This window comes from Balaenoptera ricei, chromosome 8, assembly GCF_028023285.1.
Source record: "Balaenoptera ricei isolate mBalRic1 chromosome 8, mBalRic1.hap2, whole genome shotgun sequence".
NCBI lineage: Eukaryota > Metazoa > Chordata > Mammalia > Artiodactyla > Balaenopteridae > Balaenoptera > Balaenoptera ricei.
This window is the reverse complement of record NC_082646.1, coordinates 60,886,320-60,905,826: the sequence shown is the minus strand read 5'-3', so window position 1 is coordinate 60,905,826 and position 19,507 is coordinate 60,886,320. Positions and strand designations below refer to the sequence as shown.

Sequence of the window (19,507 nt, the reverse complement as noted above, 5' to 3'; positions counted from 1 at the left end):
CTCCTCTTGGCATTGCTGGACAAGGGCCCCCCAGAATCAACACCCTCTCACTTCCTCCTTCCAGACAGCTCTCCCTGCCCCCCCCCCTTGTGCGTGAATGGGGGACAGTTGAGGTGGCAGCTGCTCCCCGCCCTCTACAGGCACATTCTCACTCTTTCTGTGTTCCTGGGGTCCCAGTGTGGAAGCCCTCTCATCCCACTCCAGCCATAGGGTTCTCCCCTTTCTCCCAACTCCTGTGATCCTTAGGGTGAGCAGCCCACAGCTTTCTATTTGATTATATATAATTCTCTATACTTATATTTGGGCATGTGCTAATTTTGCCTTAAGGGCAGTGAGCAGACCTCCTCATTTTATTGGAATCTCATGGGGCACCAAGCATGGGGCTGGTCACACATAGGTGTTCTCTTTATATCTGTGGAATTGAGGTGATTTGTTCGTGTATTCAGTACCTACATCTGACAGGGCTCTTAGCCATTAGGCATTAGAGGCACAAAGGATAGATCTTTTCAATGCCTGGGAAAAGGCTGGAGACTCCTTTCAAAAATTGTTGGCTCCAAAAGACATAATTGCTAATGGGAGCAAAGCAACCACAGCAAAATAACATGTAATTCAGACAACAGAGGGCTAGTTAAGATCTTTAGAGACAGACATTCTTTTTGATGGCTGAGTAATATTATATTGTATATATATACCACATCTTCTTTATCCATTCATCTGCTGATGGACATTTAGGTTGCTTCCATGTCTTGGCTATTGTAAATAGTGCTGCAGTGAATGTTGGGGTGCATATATCTTTTCAAATTAGAGTTTTCTCTGGATATATGCCCAGGAGTAGGATCACTGGATCATACGGTAACTCTATTTTTAGTTTTTTAAGGAACCTCCATAGTGGCTGCACCAATTTACATTCCTACCAACAGTGTAGGAGGGTTCCTTTTTCCCCACACCCTCTCCAGCATTTATTATTTGTAGACTTTTTTATGATGGCCATTCTGACTGGTGTGAGGTGATACCTCGTTGTACTTTTGATTTGCATTTTTCTAATAGTTAGCCATGTTGAGCATCTTTTCCTGTGCCTGTTGGCCATCTGTATGTCTTCTTTGGAGAAACGTCTATTTAGATCTTCTGCCCATTTTTTGATTGGGTTGTTTGGGTTTTTTTGATACTGAGCTGTATGAGCTGTTTGTATATTTTGGAAATTAATCCCTTGTCAGTCTCATCATTTGCAAATATTTTCTCCCATTCATTCCATAGATTATCTTTTGTTTTGTGTATGGTTTCCTTTGCTATGCAAAAGCTTGTAAGTTTGATTATGTCCCATTTGTTTATTTTTGTTTTTATTTCTATTGCCTTGGGAAACTGACCTAAGAAAACATTGGTATGATTTATGTCAGAGAATTTTTTGCCTGCGATCTCTTCTAGGAGTTTTATGGTGTCATATCTTATGTTTTAGTCTTTAAGCCATTTTGAGTTTATTTTTGTATATGGTGTTAGGGACTGTTATAATTTCATTCTTTTACATGTAGCTGTCCAATTTTCCCAGCACCACTTATCGAAGAGACTGTCTTTTCTCCATTGTATATTCTTGCCTCCTTTGTCGTAGATTAATTGACCATAAGTGAGTGGGTTTATTTCTGGGCTTTCTATGCTTTTCCATTGATCTATATGTCTGTTTTTGTGCCAGTACCATACTGTTTTGATTACTGTAGCTTTGTAGTACAGTCTGAAGTCAGGGAGCCTGATTCCTCGAGCTCCAGTTTTCTTTCTCAATATTGCTTTGGCTATTCAGAGACATCTTTGTTTCCATACAAATTAAAAATTTTTTGTTCTAATTCTCTGAAAAATGCCATTGGTAATTTGATAGGGATTGTGTTGAATCTGTAGATTGCCTTGGGTAGTATTGTCATTTTAACAATATTGATTCTTCCAATCCAAGAACATGGTATATCTTTCCATCTGATTGTGTCGTCTTCAGTTTCTTTCATCAGCATTTTACAGTTTTCAGAGTATAGGTCTTTTGCCTCCTTACGTAGGTTTATTCCTAGGTATTTTATTCTTTCTGATGTGATGGTAAATGGGATTGTTTCCTTAATTTCTCTTTCTGGTATTTCATTGTTAGTGTATGGAAATGCAACAGATTTCTGTGTGTTAATTTTTCTGCAACTTTACCAAATTCATTGATGAGCTCTAGTAGTTTTCTGGTAGTGTCTTTAGGATTTTCTGTGTATAGTATCATGTCATCTGCAAACAGTGACAGTTTTACTTCTTCTTTTCCAATTTGGATTCCTTTTATTTCTTTTTTTTCTCTGATTGCTGTGGCTAGGACTTCCAAAACTATGTTAAATAAAATGGTGAGAATGGGCATCCTTGTCTTGTTCCTGATCTTAGAGGAAATGCTTTCAGCTTTTCACCATTGAGTATGATGTTAGCTGCTATGGCCTTTATTATGTTGAGGTGTGTCCTTTCTGTGCCCACTTTCTGGAGAGTTTTTACCATAAATGGATGTTCAATTTTATCAGAAGCTCTTTCTGCAGCTATTGAGATGATCATATGGTTTTTATTCTTCAATTTGTTAATGTGGTGTATCACACTGATTGATTTGCGGATATTGAAAAATCCTTGCATCCTGGGATAAAGCCCACTTGATCGTGGTGTGTGATCCTTTTAATGTATTGTTGGAGTTGGTTTGCTAGCATTTCATTGAGGTTTTTTGCATTGATGTTCATCAGTGATACTGGCCTGTAATTTTCCTTTTTTTGTGATATCTTTGTCTGGTTGTTTGTTTTTAGTATCTTTTTATTTATTTTTATTTATTTTTTAACATCTTTATTGGAGTATAACTGTTTTAAAATGGTGTGTTAGTTTCTGCTTTGTAACAAAGTGAATCAGCTATACATATACATATATCCCCATATCTCCTCCCTCTTGCATCTCCCTCCCACTCTTTGGTTTTGATATCAGGGTGATGGTGGCCTCATAGAATGAGTTCAGAAGTGTTCCTTCCTCTGCAACGCTTTGGAATAGTTTCAGAAGGATAGGTGTTAACTCTTCTCTAAACGTTTGGTAGAATTCACCTGTGAAGCCATCATCTGGTCCTGGACTTTGGTTTGTTGGGAGTTTTAAAATTACCGATTCAGTTTCAGTACTGGTACTGCTAATTGGTCTGTTCATATTTTCTGTTTCTTTCTAGGTCCATAGATGGACCTAAAGATTATCATACTAAGTGAAGTAAGCCAGACAAAGACAAATATCACATGATATTGCTTATATGTGGAATCTAAAAAAATGATATAAGTGATGAACTTATTTACAAAATAGAAACAGACTCACAGACATAGAAAACAAGCTTATGGTTACCAAAGGGGAAAGGGGAGGAGGGATAAATTAGGAATTTGGGATTAACACATCTACACTACTATATATAAAATAGATAACCAACAAGAACCTACTGTATAGCGCAGAGAACTATACTCAATATCTTGTAATAATCTATAAGGGAAAAGAATCTGAAAAAGAATATATATATATATACACATATATACTGTATGTGAATCACTTCACTGTACACATGAAATTAACACAACATTGTAAATCAACTATACTTCAATTTAAAAAAAAAAAAAGATCTTCGGAGGCAGACCTGTATTCGAATCCTGCCTCTGCCACTTTATAGCTATGTAACCTCAGGCAAGTTACACATTCTCTGCCTCAGTTTCCCTCATCTATAAAATGGAGATAATAGTACCCATTCATCATGAGGATTGATGGAGACAAGTACACCTCAGTTCTTAGCACAGTGCCTGGCCAGTAACAGTCACTATGTTACTAATGACAGTGATAATAGTCATTAACATAAAGAATTTTCCCTGTAGTGAATCTTGTGAGAGATACTGAGTGCAACACCAGGAACCCAGGTTGGAGAAAGCTGTTAGAAAAACAGTTGAAGAAGCATGCAAGAAAGAAACAAAATTATAAACTAGCTATGTACCAAGCCACTGTCAGTCCTATTTAGAAATAGCTACCTACTAAGCACTTTTGGGGCCCCACAGACACACCACTTTCCCTGAACTGCTCTCACCTGCCTGAAGACATATGCTCCAAAAGGAACTCAATTGTTAGAAATCCCCTCCTCAAGAGTTTCACCAACCAAGGAAGACTGACACTTACCACAGGAGAAGAGACTACAAGTGGACACCACACCTAGATAAACTGTCACCATCACATCTCGCACCTATGGGCTGTACTCTAAGGGCCCATTTATCATTCCTAAAAATCTAAGAGGGCTACATCCCCCCTTTCCCTATTAAGATGGTATTTCATCCCAAGTTCTAAGCCACCTCAGGGAGTTATTCATTTTCCTCTGGGTATCTCCCATGTATACATGATATATACATGTCACTAAGCTTGTGGGTTTCCTTTTGTTAATATGTCTTTTATTACACAGGTTTCAGCTAAGAACTCAGAAGGGTAGGGGGAAAGTACTTTTTCTTCCCTACATGACAGTAATTTAGTAAGAGGGTTTCCAGAGTCCTGATGCACTCAGCGGAAATACTGGGCATGTGACCAGGTGCTCATGGAGGCTCTTCAGGAACCTGAATATCAGGACACCAGAACCTTTTCCTTGGGGCCCACAGAGCTCTGGGAGGCAGAAACCCTGATGTGCATGGTGCAGGGAGGGGGCGGAGGCAGCACAGTGTCTAAGCACCTAGTCCTTTACTTGTGTGGCTTCTTTGTGAGCAAGGCACACGCCCTCGCTCCTGTTGAGGAACCTGAGCCAAGTCGCCTGGAATGTTCTCTTTGCACAAGTCACTCATCAATGCAGCCTTAGCTCATGCTAGTCCTTCTGCTGGGAAATGCTTCTCCTCATTAGACTCTGCCTATAAAAAAATTCTACCTGTCCTCCAAAGTACAACTCAAAGGAGGCCTTCTTATTCATTTATCCAAAAATATTTGCTGAATGTCTACTTATTTGAAACAGACCTTTTTTGGGGATACCAAGAGGTATAAGGAGTGCAGGCAGGCAGGCAAATAAACAAATAGTGAAATTCAGTGAGATGGGGGCTACAATAGAGGCATTTACAAAGTATAGAGGGGTCTTAAAGCACTCACCCTGCAGGGAAGGCCACTGGCCACAATTAAATGAATAAAAAGTAATTTCAAGAAAAGTGTTTGTTAGGAAGAAAACAAAGTTGGCTAATGTGAACGAAAGTGGCTGGAAGGTTGGGTGTCAGAGAAGGCCTCTCTGAAGCGACACTGAGCCAAGAGTGGAATGGTGAGACCATGGCAGGAGCAGCGGATGCAAAAGGCCTGAAGAGTGGGACCGATGTTGGTTTTGAGGAATAGAAAGAATGTCTTATGTCTGGAATGCAGTGAGAGGGGAGCCAAGATGAGATTACACATAAATAAAATGTTATACTCTGCCTTTTTCACTCAATATTACAATGTAAGAATGTTCTTGGTTGTGAAAAATGATTTGTAAACATCTTTAATGACTGTATTAAAACATTTTTAATGGCTGTATTAAAAAATCATATTTTTAAAAAGTTATTTTCTGCTTTAAAAAAATCATCACATGAGGTACACTCCTGATACAGAGACACCCCCTGCTCAGCCTTCAGCAGAAGTCAGTAGGCAGAAGGGCATATGGGGGTCAGGCACCACCTGCAGGTGTCCTCACTGCCACTTCTGGGTCCCCGTGGTCAAGGCTCAAGTAGCAAAAGCCCCAGTGACCAAACCCTGGAGACTGTTGATATGTCCTGTTCCCAACAGAGTGTGTCTGAGCTCCAGAAACTTTTCTCTCCAGCCTCCTTGCCCCCTCCTTTGTATTGTTCATTCTACTGTGACTCATGGCTCGAGGAGAAACTGTAAGTTCTCAGATGTCCCCTGCTAGAGACCACTTCCTTGTCTCCCATTTGCAAGGAATAGGTAATGCTGACAAAGGCCCTCCTCCAGAAGCTTGCTCTCCTTTCTCCTCTCTTACCATAGCTTTTGGCTTCTGGCTTCTCTGGAAAGCCAAAGGACTCCTCCAGCTTCTCTCTGCCAACATTTTAGTCTTCAGGGCTCGCGCTGCAAGGTCTGCGGAATTCCTGTCCATACTCGTGTATCCACTTGTTGGCCACTGGGGGAAATGGGGAGGAAGAAGAGCAGGCTCAGCGGAGCAGACAGCAGCAATGCTCACTCACAGGGTTGTTAAATTCCACACCCTTGGCCACTCACTTGCCTCACCCCGGTCCCAGCCCTACTATGGACTACAAGATGCTGCTTCAGCAGCAGTAAAGAGCAGAAAGGACAGTGGCACCTGGAAAAAGTCCCTGACAGGTTGTGCTACTACAGACTAATTTTCAAACTCGTGGGTACTGTGGTCACTTACCCTTCATGTAGCTCCTAAAAGCCCACCTCCCCCAGGGAACCATTCCAGGGTAATGAGAGAAAAGGGATGGATTCTCCTGGCAAAGTCCACCTCAGCACAAGAGTCCTTCTACTTCTTTTTCTGTCTTCAGAGCTAAGTGCTCTTAGACACAGATATGACATAAACACATCCCCTACTTACTTATCTCTTCCTTGTTTGACCATCTCCTCATGGGGAAGCACCTGATGGTTCTCTCCTTGGGATAGAGGACTGGGACTTAGCAACATATTATTCCTTAGCTGTGCTCAGGAATCAAGGCCCATCTGGTCAGGCCAATATACTTTTACTGACACCTGCTCTATGACAAAAGCCTGCCCTTATGGGCTCCCAATGTACTAGTGGCAACTAATCCAGAATCTGATCACCTCAATATAATGTGGCACTGTTAATGAAGCTTTTGGAATGAAAAGGCTATGTTATTTTCCATCCATCCCCTATTTCACTTTACCCTGAACCCCTCACCCAATTCCCATGCCCAGAAAGGCAGGCCTTACCCCACTTATCTCCTACCAGGACAGGACAGCCAGCATGAAGTGTGCCACCATTCCCTTTACCACTCCTATGCAGGTTCCACCAAAATAGTGCTGCATTCTGAAAACAAGCAGATCCCGCCCCAGGGGAGGTCAGCCCAGAATCTCAGTCCTTAGGAAGCACTTGACTGAGAACAAAGGCATGCATGTCATTAAACAAGAAAACTGTCCATGCAGATTGGGGCAAGGCATGCATAAAATGCCACAAAATGGTATAAGCTGCCATTTACTCATTCACTCATGCACCACTTATTGAGGGCCTGCTCTGCTCTAGGCCCTGAGGATGCAGAGACAGATCATGTCCATTTCTCTCAGGGAGTTCATAGTCTTGTGGGAGAGACAGACATAAAAACAAACCAGGATGAGACAGTGTGACAAGTGCTAGGAGAAAGGTGAGCACAGGGTGTCATAGGATCACTGAGGAGAGAAACTCGACAAAAAGCATAAGGTGGAACAAAATATTCCTCACACAACTAGGAACTTAGTTGAGCCACTGACTCTTCCTTAGGCACTTCCTAATAACACCCCCAGGAAGCAGGGATCATCATCATCCCCACCTCACCAGCAAGGAAGCTGAGACTTAGGGGCTTTAAATAATGCAACTAAGAAGGAGCAAGGTCAGGACTCAAACCCAGGCGTTTTGATTCCAAATCGTATATGTTCTTTTTCCCCCCCATCCCCAGCTTTTTTTCCTATATGCTTACTTTAACCTTGGCCAACCCCCTGAGTTTTGATAGATACCCAGCATTTACTCATTGAATGCTTAGGATGTGCTGGGTACTGTGCTAAGTGCTATGAGGTGTGATCTCAATTATTGTCTTCATTTCATTCCTGAAGTAAGGGCTGTCATCCCTGACTGATTGATCTGAAATTTGGGGGAGATATTAAATTCATTAAACAAACCTCTCACCACACTGGCCGCCCTCTCTGCCTTGCTTGACGTTATAGCTCCTACTGCAATACGTTTTTATGTTAACTTCTGGAGGCAAGGACTGTGAGTTTTCCTCGGTACTCTCAGTGCCTCCAGCCCCCAGTGTTTACTAAACGAATGACTGAAGGGACCAGTTGTTGTCAAGGATCCGAAGGGGACTCTCACCTTTGAGGAGCTCTATTGTAACGGGAAGGCACACATGTAATCATCCTCTTGTAATATAAGTGTAAATAAAATAAAAAATAGAGGCACAAGTAAATGCAGGAGTCAAGAAAATTGAGGAATTATCTTTGATTCTGGGAATCAGGGGAGACCTCTTTTCATTCCCTCTCCCAGGAATAAGCTTGCAAGCACAGGCAGCATGAACGCTAGGGTGTTAGTTCTGCACTGCTAAAACCACCTGTTGGGGTTAGACCCCCACTCACCTTGACCACAGGCACGCTAAAGTTGCCGTAGATGAAGGCTGTGGCTCCTCCAGCTTCCACCGAGCTCAGCTACAAGGCCAGAGGAAGAGACAAGGTTGAAATAGCCCGACTGCCCTACTCTGCCTCACATGACGTCTGATGTCATTTCTGCATAAATTCCCTCTTCTGTGCCCCTCTTTCAACTCTGGGAGAAATACTTATGGAAATACAATCACCCAATTTAGGAACTGAGAGAGCCTACTCAGTGGCATCAGTATTTGCCTGCAGGGCCACAAGAGGACAACGTTTAGAAATGCCCCCTTTCTTTACCCTTTGAGCTAACATCCTTATTGAGGGCTACCATAAGTAGATTCAAACTTTGAGGCCCTCAGGAAGAAATACACTTTATGTCACAACCCAAGACAGACACGTCCCTGAAGTAAGTTTCATAAAACATTCTTAACTACATCAGATGCCCTCTGTTATTTTCCATTTTATTTTATTCTATTCTAGTTCAGATTTCTTAAATGCTGACCAGATCCACTAAATTGATTTCACAGCCCACTAATGGATCATGACCAGTGGCTTACAAAACACTGTTTAGATTACAATGATTATTTTTGAAAGCTGGGCATCATAGGAACTACTGATTGCACCTTTGGTGTGTTTCCCAGATCACTCAGACCCTCTCTAGGTAATCTCAGCTAAAGAGTTTCACCACTGGTATATTCTAGAACTATGGATGTGTTTACTTAACTTGAAGAGTTTTTTCTGATTGTCAAAGAAATATGTAATAACCTAAACATTTTGAAAAATACTGGAAAATACTTTAAAATACTTAAAATAATATTATTCATCATCTTACGATCTGGAAAAAGAAAAAAGCACTGTAGGGCTTCCCTGGTGGCGCAGTGGTTGAGAATCTGCCTGCCAATGCAGGGGACACGGGTTCGAGCCCTGGTCTGGGAAGATCCCACATGCCGCGGAGCGACTGGGCCCGTGAGCCACAACTACTGAGCCTGAGCGTCTGGAGCCTCTGCTCCGCAACAAGAGAGGCCGCGATAGTGACAGGCCCGTGCACCGCGATGAAGAGTGGCCCCCACTCGCCGCAACTGGAAAGAGCCCTCACACAGAAACGAAGACCCAACACAGCCAAAAATAAACATAATAAATAAATAATAAATAAAAATTAAAAAAAAAAAGCACTGTTATGGTTTAACTGTAATAGTTGACATTTATTGAGCACTGGCCGTATGTTAGGCATCACACTAAGTCCTTACAAATATATTATCTCACTTATTCCTCACAACAAATATATCATCCTCACTATTCCTGTGAGTTAGGATTGTTATTATTTACATTCTACAGATGAGGAAACCAAGTCTCAGAGAGATTGAGTGGTTTACAAAAGGTCATATAACTCTTTGGTGACTGAGCCAGGACTGGAGCTGAGCCAGTGCTGTCTGACTACAGAGTCCCTGCTCATAACCATTATGCTACATACACTCTTGAACATTAGGTTATGTCCCACTGTTTACTATTATAAACAACACTGTGAACATCTTAATGAGTAAAATAATTTTTGCGTTTTAGATTGTTTTCTTAGGAAAGAGTCTGAGCATTAGTATTATTGGGTCAAAAGTATATGCAAATATTCAATACTTTAGATACATACTGCTAAATTAATTTCTCACCAGCAGCATGACACGGAGTGCCAGTCTTCCCTCGCCCTGGCTAACTGTCTACCAGCACATTCACAGATCCCACCATATTCGCCTGTGTTACAGAGCAAGGGCTATGGGAGTTGGGATGTTAGCACTTGTTAGAGGAAACTGAACTGACGTGGCGATTCAGAACCTGGAAAAGGCAGTGGTAATTTTTTAGCACATCTTGGCTCCCCCTGTAGTCCTTTGGGAAGGGCGATGAGAGCAACAATTTGCTCCTTGTGTTCAAATAACTAACAAACTGGATGATTCTGTTCAGACCCCTGTTGTCAGCCACTGTGGGTGTAAGCAAGATACAACAGAGGGAACCTGGACTTTCCTGCCTTCCTCTACCTGTGGTTTCACAGTATAGTGGCAAGGAAGGACTTATCCAACAAATTGAAAAGAGAATCGGATGTGTGTGCTATGAAGCTCATGAGCAGGGCATGGATTGTAAGATTGGTGGAGGGGAGGGAAATCTTCCCTCTGTAAACCTTCCACTGTTTTGTACTGGGACTGATCTTATGTCCAGTCTGAGTAGAAAATCACTAACCTGATTTCATCTCAATCCTCCCAATACTTCTTAAAGATTATTTTCTCCCTATATAATGTCACTCTTATGTTCTCCATAAATCTTATCTCTTATGTTCAGAAATGTTTATGATGGTCTTAACACCAACCTGAAGATGAAAGGATTGGGCATAACCTAGCACTTCCTAGGTCCCACGATCCCAGTTATGGGGTCCTATGCTTGCTTTCTGGGATACATGATAGAAACATATTGTATGAAACTTCACAGAGAGATATCCCCTTACATTATTTCATCAGGTCCTCATGACAGCCCTGTGAGGAGGCGCAGAGCAAGAAAACAAGCTCAAAGAATTGATGTGATTTGTGCTGAGGCCACATGTTAAGTGGCAGAACCAGAATTAGACCAACTGACTCCAAACCCAAAACGCTTTCCATTCCACTGTGTATCAAAGGCTTAAAATCCAAACATATACACACTCTTGCATTTGTCATTTAAAATTGCTGGGCTACCCTTACCATAGTAACTGGGCCTCTGTAATCAGGGAGTCAGCTACAGAAGATACTAGGGGGATAAAGAACAGAGAGATATTGGCCCCTAGATGTCCTATTCTTTGGTTGATATCAATGTACTTCACTGCCTGTGACCTCCCATGCCAGCTTGAGTCATCAACCAGAGATGTACCAGCAGCTGATCCAAGGTGTGTCTCCTGCCCAGAGAGCTGACGTCAGCCATCCCTTTGCCTGATCAGAATGCTCAGAATGAGCACGAGAGGCCAGACACCATTGGCAATGGCAGCCTTCCACTTCTGCATAAAATTAAAACCGAGCCACATGAAGAAACATGTTGGGATTGCCAGCATTAAAACTACAGAGTGCTGGCCTCTGATTGTCCTTTCTTGGCTACACTGTGGAGACCAGTTAACAGGACTAAGAAAAGAGGGAATGCTAGGGTGTAGGTGTCTGCTATTCTAATGAGCCTGAAACCAGGCCTTCATCTTAGGGTGTTATGTAGAGCACTTACATTTGGCATGTTTATTCCTTCATTTAACAGTAATACACCTCTTATCATTTAAGTGACAGATGCCTGAAATTATGACTTGTCCATAGAGAAGGCGGTAAACCCACATGATCTGAAGGGAAGAGGATAGGTGAGATAGTAAAGACTGGGTCCGAATTCTATAGGATCAGGTCAGACACTAGGAGAGGAGGCCAATTTATTTTTTAAGGGGGTATAATGTAGATTTTAGTGAAGGATTTATGAGGAGATAAGGAAGAAAATTTTCACCGCATATGAGAGAGCCACACTTACGGAATTTCTCTGTAGGCATCTCTGTTCTTCCCTCTCGTAATCTCAGCTGCTTCATTTCTCTCCTCTCTCCCCTCACAGCTCCACAACCTCATCTATAGGTCCATCCTTTTCAACACCAACTAGTCTATGGGACCTCAAAGACAGAGACCCTCACATCCCCTTCCTGTGTTGTTCAGGTCCCAGGATCTCTTGGCCTTCGGTGTAACCGCACTTCCCATCACTGACAATGACAAGGTCACATTTAGGTCTACACAATGTAAGCTCTTTGAGGGCAGGAACTGACTTGTATTGATATTTCTTTATCTCTCCTATAGTGCCTAACAAGAGTGCTGTATGAAATTCACAAACATCCTGGAGACTTTTCTGCTGTGAAATTCAGATAAAATCAGTATCTGATATTGCTTTGAAAACCGTAAAATAAAAGAGATACAAATAGTCATTAAGTAAGCAGCCCTGGTCCCTCCAGAGCAAGACTCACGTAGATCATAAATGTTGCGACTCGGTTCCCAGAGTTCATTCTGTACAGTGGGCTGGTTGGTGACTGAGACAAAAATAGAACATATCATTATTTTATGCAGATGGCACCAGAGTAACAGCCAGGATGCCACCATAATACAGGGAGGAGAAAAATGGAGGAGTCACAGATGGGATATAGCCTTGAGCTATACCTAGTCAAGTATGTGCCCGTCTTTGCTGGCAGGTACTCAATATACTTTTTTCCTCTTACTACTTTATTAGATACTCATATAAGTAAACTGTATACTACTAATCAAACAAAATTGCTTGTTAGTAGTGAAAGCACCGTGAGGGGTTGATTGCACCTTCAGGTTCTTGGTGAAATAAATTAACATATAAAATATTACAGATAATTATTCTGTAAAAATACTAAGCCATAAGACTGGAGTTCCCAATTATTTGCCAAAGAGACACACTTTTTTGTCACAGAAGAGTTTAACTGATATAATTTACATGTCATAAAATTCAATCATTGTAAGAGTGTTTTTCAATGAGTTTTAGTAAAAAGAAGATGATTCAGCAGCAATCAGCTTGAAACCAAGGCTTTCAATCTACCTAGAATGAGAACCTTTGTTCTAAAATTTCACGCAGTATTCTCTGGGGGCCCTATGAGAGCTCTGTCTCAGAGAAATAAATAACACCCTCGTTGCCTACCCCACGAGATTGGTCACCAACCCCATGGTTACCGTAGCATGGTCAAAGTGAGGCTCATAGTGCCCTCCGATTCCGTAGTTTACCACCTGGAGGTACTCTGCGTAGGGAGGCTGGACATCAAGGCCTGTAAGGGAGGCAATGCGATGGTCGAGGGTCACCAGCACTGGGTCAACGGTGTCCTTTAGCCAGGCACTAAAACACACCACAGGTTGCAGCATCAGTGATCTAATGCCAGAAATGACTAAATATCTGTGAATGAATGAATGAATGATGTCAACTGCCAGAAGGAAGGAAGGAAGGCAAGGAGGACAGGAAGATAGACACGAATACCTAATTACCTACTCACTCCTCCTGTTAAGTTGGCCCAGTCCATTTTGTGCTCTGTCTTAACATTCACACATTCATTCAACAAACATCCTCTGAGGCCTACTGTATGCCAGACCCTGTGCTACGTGTGTGAAGAGTGAAGGTTCACATCACCAGGCACTGGGATACAAAGAGAAAGAAGACAAAACCCTGTTTTTAAAAATGCTATGTTTAGAGACATCTCAATGGAGGAAGCTGGGTGCAATGGAAAAAGCTTTGGATTCAGAGGAGTAAGACCAGTCCCGGATCCTCGGCTTGACCCTTGGTCAGGCCCTTAACCTTTCACCTCTCTTAAGGTTCAGTGTATTCATCTATAATATGGGGATGGTAATATTATCTACTACACAGACTTATGAAGATTGTGACAGACTGCTTATGAAGATGCTTTGTAAGCTGTATGTTATTGATTGCTGTAAAACACAGAAAAATCTCTGCTCTTTTGCTCTCCTCCAGGACAAACCAGGATAGGTCAAAGGCCAAAGAGCAAAGTTCAGTCTCTTTTCCTGAATGTCTTGTTGAGGTTCTGATAAAGTGGAGGATTTGGGATCAGAATGTAGGTCCCTGGGAAGTGAGGAAGTGCTCCCCAAGCAAAGCCAGTGAGCCTCCTGGGGAGATGATGAAGGCTCTTAAGGGAAGCACCTTGGCATGTCTGGGAAGACCACTTCTTTGGTCTATAAATGATGGATTAATTTGTCCATTCTTTTGTATGGAGTGCATGCATAGTGCTATGCTGTGGGCTCTAAGGTTTACAAAGATACCCAGGACAAAGCTGTTGTGTTCAAAGAGCTCATGAGAGGAGACACACAAATATACACAAATACAACTCAGCACAAATCAAGGTAGAGTGAAAAATAAGAACCAGCCCTTAAAGTAAAGTTCTGGGGAGCACAGAGGAAGGAGATGTTAATTCTGACTGGGGCACTGAGGTAAGATGGACATGTAGGCCAAATTTTGAAGGGTGCATAAAATTTCAATAGATGGAAAAGACATAGGGATATTCCAGGCTTCTTTGAAGAAATAGCATAAGCACAGACATGGTGGAGTGATATAATACAGTGTGTGTCAGCACGAAAGCATTTAGTCTATGAGAGAAGTAATGGGAAATAATGCTAGCAAAGTAGGCTCAGGGCATGTTGTAGAAAGCTGAGGACCCTGTGGTCGGGAACCTGGTCTTTGTGGATAGTGATTAGGAGTGCATAGGTGACCTTTGAGGGACCAGTTCCAGTGAAGTTGTGAGGACAGAACCAAAATTCAAGTGGGTTCACTGTGGTGGAGGGTGGGTAGTGAGAGGAGGCAATAAGGGTCTCAGTTTCTTTACCTGAAAAGTAAAGAGAATATCACCTACTCCCCTAAAAGCAATGACTCTAAACAGAAGGTTGAATTTTCTCCTTGACACTACAATGTCAGAAAGGTTAGCAAAGCAACAAAGCTGAGGTTAGACGGGCCTTTCAAAACTTAGAAAATAACTTATAATGTAAAAGGTCCCCAAAACGTGGGCTTCCCTGGTGGCGCAGTGGTTGAGGGTCTTGCCTGCCAATGCAGGGGACACGGGTTCGAGCCCTGGTCTGGGAAGATCCCACATGCCGCGGAGCAACTGGGCCCGTGAGCCACAATTACTGAGCCTGCGCGTCTGGAGCCTGTGCTCCGCAACAAGAGAGGCCGCGATAGTGAGAGGCCCGCGCACCACGATGAAGAGTGGCCCCCGTTTGCCACAACTGGAGAAAGCCCTTGCACAGAAACGAAGACCCAGCACAGCCATAAATTAATTAATTAATTAATTAAAGTAGCAAATTAAAAAAAAAAAAAAAGGTCCCCAAAACGTACCAGACCAAATAAGTTAAGCCAGATGATTCTGAATCCAAAAGCTTTCATCACTCAGCTCGCTTCCCAGACAACAAAACCATCCACCCAGCTTGAGGTCTGGCCTCTCCCCAAGGATGTCATCACCGTCTCCCATGGCTCCAGTGGGGACCCTCCTCTTACGGTATCCTGTCCTTACAGCACAAACCAAGGGCTGCAGTGGAGGGGGAGCAGGGATGGAGGGGAGGGTATACGGCTGGGCTCTCAACTAGAGAAGGTATCAGATCCAGAGATTCTGGCCATCCATCTTGCCTGAGTGGTGGCAAGTCATGCTTTGAATATGAGTCAGGAGGTAAAGTCAAGTTCCAAATAGAGACAGGACTTGTTCCCTGGAAAAGCAATCCTGGTTAGGAGAACAACTACACACTTAATTTTTGGTCTAGGGCATAGGAGCTTTTTCAAGTCTTTCCCTAATGGCCTCCTAGTTAAGTCCTCAGACCATGTAACCACCTGAGAAAGGCCCTTGGGTAAGGGGAGTGGAAATTGCTCCCTCTCAACAAGAATGTACAGATATAAACGTGAACTACAGTGGCGTCTCTAATGGCACCTGAATGGCTGTTGCTGACCTTCAGTCACTTGTGCCACAGGCCCAAGGGTGCCCAGCAGGCATGACCAGAGTCCCTGCCAAGAAAGGACCCCTCTTACCTTTTGCTGATGCGGTACTCCACTGGTAACTGCTTTTCGCCTGATGCCACCACAGATCTCTGTAGCTGGTGTGAAGGATGTAAGAGAAAGTGCAAGTGGTTATGACGCAAAGGGAAGGGCTCTCACTTCCATAGACATGCCCCTCTCTTAGCATAAACCTAACAATCACCCATTTCTCCTTAATTAAAGGATATTTTGTACATGCTACTAATTTAGTGATAGCTATCAATCTTAAGTGACATAAAAGCTCAGAGTTGAAAATAACCTTTAGCTTCATATGTGGTAAATAGTAAAAACTGAAAAAGGTCTGTAGGACTGAAATACAAGTGATTTTGAATCCCTTTTGCATCTGCAAGACTGTGAGTTCTGTAAGAACAAGGGCTGTTTCTTATTCATCTTTATATCCGTGTTTGGGGCAGGGCCTGACTGATGGTAAGTTAAGCTTTGACTTAGTGTTCGTCAAATTAAATGAACTCCTCCAATGACAGGACACTTTCTACCCTCAGAGGCCGCCTGCTCCTTCTGAACAATTCTGATAAAAGCCCTTCCTTACAGAGAATCAAAATCTGTTTTGTTTGCAGCTGCCTTGGTTATGGGGAAAAAACAACCAAACAGGTCTGAAGTCACTAATTTAACTGAATGTCTCTATTTTGTTCTGAATGTCTAGATATAAATTTTAAATTATTTTTAAATAAAGTGGCCTCTAATTGCAAAGGTACTGTACCAGGGACAGAAAGAGAAATATTATTTACATAAGGATGTCTACTTCTGCATTTGTCATCAGAATGTCAGCTCCATGAGGGCAAGGACTTGGTCTTTTTTCAGTGCTGTATCCCCAGGACGCAGAGAAGGCCTGGCAGGGAGTAGGTGCTCAGTATCGGTGAAATGCACCCAGGAGTGAGTGAACCAGAGTCCCGTGGCTAAAGACACAGCCCCGGCACTTCACATGCAGCCACAGCAGAGCACGGAGCCACAAAGGGCACGTGACAGAAACCCTTTCCCTTCTCAGAGGCTTCCACAATATTATTGTTCCTGCTGCTAAACCAGGCAGATAACCTTGGAAAAGGCTCTTCCCTTGCTTGGACCCGTTTCCCCAGCTATAAAATGCAGCATGTGAACAATACGTTCTTGGAGTCCTTCTCAGCCTCTCCCTCTACAATACTAGGATGCAGGGAATCAGTAAGTGACTGATATTGTCTCTAGTCCTCTAGCCAGCATCCTCTCCTGAGCCGTTCACAGAGGAGTGAGGAGAGATTCATAGAGAGATAGTCCCTTCTGTTCTTTTCGGACAACATCAATGGTTTAAAAACAAATCCTAGGGAATCGCCACTCCACCCTGCCCGCCCCCTCCCTTAAAGAGCCACACTGCATTTAATTCCTTTAAGAATTATTTACTGTGCACCTACAAGTCATTCATGTGGGGGGACAAATACTTACTGGTCGTTCTCTGTGCTAAGCACTGTGCTATGCATTGTAAATACAACATAGGAAACCAGACACAAGGCATCCAGTGGGGCCCTAATGGACAAGTACAGGGTGCTATGGAAATACAGAGAAGGAGCATCTAGCCCATTCTTATGAAGGCCAGGAAGGCCTCCCAGGATGCCCAAAAGACAACTGGAATCACACAGGTGAAAAGAGGCCAAGGGAAGAGTGGTTCAGGCAGAGAGAAGAGTGTGTGGGGAGCCAGCAAGGGCACTGCCTGCTCGTGGATATGCAAGTTGTTCAGGGCGGCTAGGGTGTCAGTATAATGGGAACATGCTGCAGAGGGAGTGGCAGCGGCCAGGCCAGGGAGCTCTGTAATCATTTGAAAGCAAAAGTGACCCATTACAGAGTTTAAGTGAGGGCTTGACTCAGTCAGATGTGACCCTTTGCAAATTGCTCTGGCTACAACGGGCCTAATACGGAGCCAGGCATTTCAAGGACAACATATGATCCCTGCTAGTTTACAGTCTAGCTGGGGGGACAGGATACTAACCCGTGAAACTGGTCGTGATTCCAGACAACACGTAAATGGCAGAATAAATGAAAGTACCAAACGGGTGGAGACAAAAACTGAGTTCAGAGGAGGGAGGTCACTGTATGTGGCCCCAAAAAGTGCTCTGAAAAAAATGTTCCTCCTGAAAGAATCTATGAAAGTGGGCCAAAGTGGTCAGGGATAGGGGCCAAGAGAGGCATAGGGTTTCAATTGAGTCTTCAAGGATGCGGAGGATGCAGATGGGGGAGGAGTGATGAGAGAGCAGAGAAATGCTTCTTTGAGAAACACACAGTGAAGAGGAGCAGAGAAATTCGGCACAAGCCACTGAGGTGGCTCGGTCCCATGGGGCAGCCGCTACCACACACCCCCAGGGCTTATTCCTGGCTGAGCCAAAGACCAGACAGCGATCAGCAACCCCAGCGAGATGCTTCTGGAGGAAGGGAGCGTGGCACAATCTGTGCGTGCCAAACAGATGACCTGGCTACAAGGGATTAAATGAACATCTCCGAGTGGGCCGCCTGTCCTGTTACCACAGCAACAGAGTTGTCCTGAGGAAAAAGGAGCTGCCGGCCAAACGCTCCCGCCGGCTCACTGAGAAGCCAAAGCTATTGAAAATACATCGTTCCAATTCAACAGGGAGGGGAGCTTGATCGCTTCAAAAACCTTCTGTACAAAGATTCCAGATTTCTCTGAAGGGCTTTTAGATGAAATTATTATCGCTCTTTTTCTCCCTCCAATCCACGTCTGCTGTCAGAGACTTCCTCAAAATCTGCAGACCTGATCAGGGCACTCTCCTGTTTCAAACTGTCCCACAGCTCCCCGCCTGCCTTCGAGGTAAAATCCAAACTCCCTAGCTTGGTACTTGCAGCACTTCTAATTGTGTCTCACGTTGCAGCCTCATCTCCCATCACCTCGCACCCCCTCCCTCGCACACTTCAGCCCCCGGGCTTCCCCCCCACTCTCTGGACACACCACACCGCAGGCCCGTGCACAGACCGTCTGTCTCCCTGGAATACCCTTTGCCACCTTCCACTCTGATGAATCTCAGGTCCACAGAGAAGCCTTCTCTGTTTCTAACTCTCCCCCTTCCCCCATTTGCTCTTCAACCGACTGCCTTTCCCTGCCTTTCCCTCAGAGGAAGGTTCACCTTTTTAGGCTGCCGTGGCACAACTCCCTCACACACCTCTATTACAGCACGTATCACAGTGCATTGTAAATATGTTTTCCCCATTCTGCAGGAAGCTCCTAAATGGGAGCGAGCAATACTTAACCTCCTCGTAACAGCCCAAGCATCCGGTACAGCGTCTGGCACACAGCAGGGGAGTGATGGACTGGCTGCCGGGGTGAGTAGCACACCGTGAAGGCCACAACGTCTGCTCTGACACAGCAGCTCTGAGACCATCTTAATGTACCGTTCGTAAAGAGGCAACATGCTTATAGTGGTGAGGTCGACCGCATGATTTTTCTAAATATTTGCCACACTTCCTGGTGGACTAAACTCCCCTCCGCATCAACATCAAGCTTGGCGCGGTGACTGCAGAGCCTTCTCCATGGGAGAATAAGATACACTCTCCCTGCTGACTGCAGCGTTAGCTGTACGCTGTGCCTTAGCCGGGGAAACGTGGATGGAAGTATTGCCTGGTGCTTCCAAGCAGAGGCTTTAAGAACCAG

General features: G+C 43.7%; 1 protein-coding gene across 3 annotated transcripts in view; it reads right to left on the bottom strand.

The window, feature by feature from the left end:
* Nucleotides 1-19,507, bottom strand: part of P4HA3 (prolyl 4-hydroxylase subunit alpha 3) — a 76,883-nt gene that overhangs the window by 36,717 nt on the left and 20,659 nt on the right. For 2 of the 3 annotated variants that reach the window (XR_009504621.1, XR_009504620.1), the window contains exons 8-13: nucleotides 15,859-15,923; nucleotides 13,020-13,179; nucleotides 12,296-12,358; nucleotides 8,296-8,364; nucleotides 6,904-7,000; nucleotides 5,981-6,118 (exon numbers count right to left, since the gene is read on the bottom strand). Coding sequence is in view for 1 of the 3 variants with exons in the window: in XM_059930823.1 (XP_059786806.1) it covers nucleotides 6,048-6,118; nucleotides 6,904-7,000; nucleotides 8,296-8,364; nucleotides 12,296-12,358; nucleotides 13,020-13,179; nucleotides 15,859-15,923 (525 nt within the window). In the remaining 2 variants the exon portion in view is untranslated. Of the gene's footprint in view, nucleotides 1-5,490; nucleotides 6,119-6,903; nucleotides 7,001-8,295; nucleotides 8,365-12,295; nucleotides 12,359-13,019; nucleotides 13,180-15,858; nucleotides 15,924-19,507 lie in introns of those variants that run through there. The other variant, XM_059930823.1, reaches the window with a different exon arrangement.